General features: G+C 41.8%; 1 protein-coding gene across 1 annotated transcript; it reads left to right on the top strand.

Annotated features, from left to right (window-relative positions):
- The first annotated feature begins 2,421 nt into the window (after positions 1-2,421).
- On the top strand, positions 2,422-4,192 carry LOC130808741 (serine/threonine-protein phosphatase 7 long form homolog). The gene is made up of 5 exons (XM_057674218.1): positions 2,422-2,701; positions 2,784-3,312; positions 3,400-3,487; positions 3,563-3,982; positions 4,061-4,192. The coding sequence occupies exons 2-4, from the start codon at positions 2,789-2,791 to the stop codon at positions 3,959-3,961; spliced, it is 1,011 nt and encodes a 336-aa protein (XP_057530201.1). The 5' UTR covers positions 2,422-2,701; positions 2,784-2,788; the 3' UTR covers positions 3,962-3,982; positions 4,061-4,192.
- Positions 4,193-4,745: the final 553 nt, after the last annotated feature.

Here is a 4,745-nt window from a genome sequence, read left to right as displayed (position 1 = left end):
ATGCTTCAATGAAAGTTTATTACTTTGTAGGGTTAGTTTAATGGTTTTAGTATATATTCATGATATTTTTACCTTTTACATTTGAAATGAACCTTCTAATAAGTGTTCTAATACCTTAATATCACAAATTCTTGTATTCAAATTTACACTTTCCTTACTCACAATCAACAATTAAGTGTATGTGAAATCACATGAAAAACAAGTTTGTATTTGCAGAATATGGATCATTATCCCGTTATAGTGTATTGGGGTGGGGAAGTAAGTTATACTGGATCCGATGTTGGGTATAATGGAGGATTAAATACAGTGATGTTTATCCATCGTCAAAATACGACTTTTGAGGTGTTTGTTAGCAAAGTCTATGATGTAATTGGTTGTGATCGCAACTCTTTTATGTTAAAAATGGAGATGAAATACCCGGTGACTGGGAAAAATGTGTTAGTCCCGATTAAGAATGATGAAAGCATAAGTGCTCTTGCTTATGCTGCATCACAAGCCCCTGGAACGATAATGGAGGTTTATGTTGAATTGGTTGCAAATTTGGATAATGTGAGGGAAGTCATGACTAGCATGGAACTTCCAGAATCAGGTCCTAGTGTACGCCATGATACATTCACAGAAATGTTAAGTAACCCAAATTACGTTAATGAGCACTTGGATGAGTTTACCTCTCCAACTCATTCACGTGGCATTGGTGGTGGTGTAATGAACACCTTTTCCACGAGTCACTTGGGTAGGCTTAATGCGAATGAGGTTGACTCTTTAGATCGGGAGGATGAGCATATTGATTCTGATTCAGAAGAGAATGATGAAAGAAGAGAAACTCTAGATGAAGCGATTAGAGATGGTGCTCCATCTCAAGATTGGCTTAGAATTGACGAGGTTGATCAAAGATTGATTGATGCATGGATGACTTGGAACGATGACAACTCTATGAATGAAAATGGAGACTTTAGGATAGGGCAAGAGTTTAGCTCCTTAGACCACCTTAAGTAGAATGTTAAAGCATGGCCGATTTCTAAGAATAGAAACTTCCGTGTAATTGAGTCGGAGCCTTCAAAGTACGTTATCCAATGCACTAATGCGAAGGATATAGGTTGTGAATGGAGGATGCGAGCTGTTATGACCGCAACCGGATCATTTAAGATTGTGCAATATAAGGGTCATAATCAAGATTGCTCAGTACATTACAGTGATGACCATCCCCTCCTTACTTTTGAATTTGTTGCTGATCTTATCGTGGATATGATCAGAGTTGATCCAGCATTTAAGGTGAAGTTAATCGTTAATTTTGTAAAAAATAAATACGGATTTGTTATAACATATAAGAGAGCTTGGTTGGCCAAAAATAAGGTTGTAACGAAAGTATTTGGGGATTGGGATAAGTCCTTTGAGGAGATTCCAAGGTACCTGCAGGCGTTAATGTAATCTAATCCAGGAACAATGGTGCAATGGGAAGTCCAACCGACAATGGATCCTACCATAGTGATATTTAACCGAATTTTTTGGGCTTTCGGACCTTCCATTAAGGGTTTTCCCCACTGTCTTCCCCTTATTTCTATAGATGGTACACATTTGTACGGAAAAGTACAGAGGCACACTTATGATTGCTATGGCGATAGATGCAAATTCTCAGTTGTTCCCACTTGCCTTTGCCGCTGTGGAGGGAGAGAGCAACGACACATGGAGTTGGTTCTTGGATTGTATAAGGCATTATGTCACTAAGAGGGACGACTTATGTGTTATATCTGATCGTCACAAGGGAATTTTGCATGCAATGAATAGAGTTGGAAAAGGTTGGGAAGAGCCATTTGCATTCCATCGATTTTGTAAACGTCATCTAGCTTCGAACTTGCATAAGAAGTTCAAAAACATAGCAGTCAAAAACTTATTTGGAAAAGCTTCTGAACAGACAAAGATTTGAAAATATAATTTCTATATGAATCGCCTTAAAGAGTTTAATGAGGACGCGTATAAGTACTTAGTGGATGGTTCTATTCCTGAGCGCCAATGAACTTTGATTCATGACGGTGGGCATCGATATGGAGTGAGAACTACAAACATGTCTGAAGCGTTCAACGGCGTTATGAAAGGGGCCAGGTCACTCCCAATCACTTCATTGGTTAGGATAACATTCTTCCGGGTAAACGAATACTTTGCCACAAGGAGGGATTTAGGGAGAAACAGATTAGACAATGGACATGTGTATGCCAAGAAACCAACTGATACGATTGATAATAATGCTGAAAAAGCACGCTTTCATGATGTTAGGATATATGACATAGTGCGTGGGATATTTGAGGTCACCACTGGTTGTGGCAACTGGATAGCAGGAAAAGGTGGAAAATCCTACATGGTTGACCTCACAGCAACATCATGCTCATGTCAGAAACCAACCATCTTCAAGTTACTGTGCTCACATGTTCTTGCAGGAAAAGGTGGAAAATCCTTCATTTCGCACTACAAAATACGTATCGACATATAAGAAGACTTTCATGCCCGTTCCAGACATGTTCACCTGCGATCCTTGGAACGCTCCTACAGTTGTTCCAGATTCCTTAACGAAGCGTGCAAAGGGTCGTCCGTGATCAACTCGTATACGGAACGAAATGGATGCACCGTTGACGCGTTCTCGTAACACGTGTAGCTTTTGTGGATTTAGTGGTCATAATAAGAAAACATGCCCTCGAAGGTCAACAAAGTATGTTTTTTTTAAAAATAGTAATAACATGTTGAGTCTGATAATATTTATATGATTTTTATAACACTTATGTATGTAACAGCGATCATGGCGATGCCGAGCCCAGTTGATCCATCAGTGCTTACGCTTCAGGCGATACACAGGAGCTTAGCTGCGTGGGAGGGCTCCACTGCCCAATTGGTTACTCGTCAGCACTACCAAGCGAGTACGTTACAGTGGGAGGTGGATGTGACGGTTGATAGACATGCGCGAGCTTACATCTTGTACCTGTTTGGATGCATCTTGTTTCCAGACAAGAGCGCCGACTCGGTACAGTTGATCTATCTCCCTCTACTGGGAGACTTGGAGCGCATAGATGAGTACAGTTGGGGAAGTGCTACCCTAGCGTATCTGTATCGTAACTTATGTCGAGCATCTCATAAGGGTGCCAAGGACATTGGTGGCTGCTTGATGTTGTTACAGATATGGTCATGGGAGCACATTCATATAGGGAGGCCCATTATTCGGACGATTCGACCCGATGGGCTACATGATCAGGAAGATGACGCGGATGATTTTGAACCAGTGTTAGGGTCACAGCATCGGCGCGGGATGGATCCTTTAGCAGTAAGGTAGCAACACTCAATTCACTATTCAAATTCATAATTTCACTATTTTATGATACATGAAAATGTTAAACATTGTTTATTTGTTTGCAGCTGGCTTCGCGTATATCTTTCGAGATCCCACTCCCCACATACTCTCGTCTACTACAGAGACGCACTTGATCGACAAAGGGACGAGCAGGTTATTAACATTTACTATTTGTATTAGTTATGAATAAATTTTATATAATACTGAGCATATTCATTTCTATTACAGATGACATGGCAGCCTTACACAGCGGCTAAGATGGACGCTCTGCCGCACATATGTACATCGGGCCACGAGATTTGGAGATCGCGTTGTCCACTTATTTGCTTTGACATCATCAAGCTACATCTTCCGGATCGTGTCATGCGTCAATTCGGTTTGGAGCAGGTCATTCCGCAAGGCTGTGACACCCAACCTCAACTACATGCGATCGATCGGAGGACTGGGGACAAGAACTACCTCGTACGACATAGATCGCATGTAGATGTGTGGAATGACCGAGCATTTAGATTGGTTCGAGGAGATAACTTCACAGGTCATAGCTCTGCTATGTACATGAGTTGGTACAGGCGTATCTCCATATTACGCCTAACGAACACCACATTTGCGCAGCCAGGATCACATTAGCATCCGGCATCTACGTTACTGGTACGTCTTCTTTCAACACTCATAACATATAGTAATAGTTTTAAGTGACTGTTTTAACAATATAATGATAACAAACAGGCTGAGCGTATCCGATCGGTGCTCATACAACGCAATGACACGATTCAAAGGGCCTCTACATCGCCAGTTGATGTGGGGTATCGGCTATGTTCTCAGACCCTACGCTCCATGAACGCGTCGTTGACCGATGCATTGAGTCAGGCGGGTTATGAGTACCTCATACCGACTCCACCCGTCATTGGCGAGGTAGATGACACATTCCACACTTCTTCTCCACGGAGTTCAGCCCACCGAGGTAGCTCTTCTGGAGGATCCAGTTCTCGGTCCACAAGAGGTCGCCAGCGTTCATCTACTCGAGGTCGGTCTTCTAGATCGCCATCGACATCCGGTACTATGTCGCCATTCGTTCCTCCAGCTTCCATCACCACTCCTCCTCCACATCCATCTCCTCCGCAAAGGATCATCACATATCAGCGTGCTAGTCAACGACGAGCTCCTGCTCTTAATGTCATTGCGGAGGTTGATGAGTTCACACCTTCATCATCCACCGGTGCGCAAAACAAAAGGTGTCGGGGGTTGTAGTTTAACAAACTTTGTACATTCTTATATGATTTGAACTTCTTGTATGACTTTCCATGATTGTAATATATCTTCGCATTATTTTCATAATTAATTTTTTCAAATCAAGCTGGTTCGTAAATAATTATTATGGAATAGATGGTATTGAACTAGTTTAATGCAGGTT

The sequence above is a fragment of the Amaranthus tricolor genome, chromosome 3 (assembly GCF_026212465.1).
Source record: "Amaranthus tricolor cultivar Red isolate AtriRed21 chromosome 3, ASM2621246v1, whole genome shotgun sequence".
In the NCBI taxonomy this organism is placed as follows: domain Eukaryota; kingdom Viridiplantae; phylum Streptophyta; class Magnoliopsida; order Caryophyllales; family Amaranthaceae; genus Amaranthus; species Amaranthus tricolor.
Note: the sequence above shows the minus strand (reverse complement) of the source record. Positions and strands in the feature narration are given on the sequence as shown.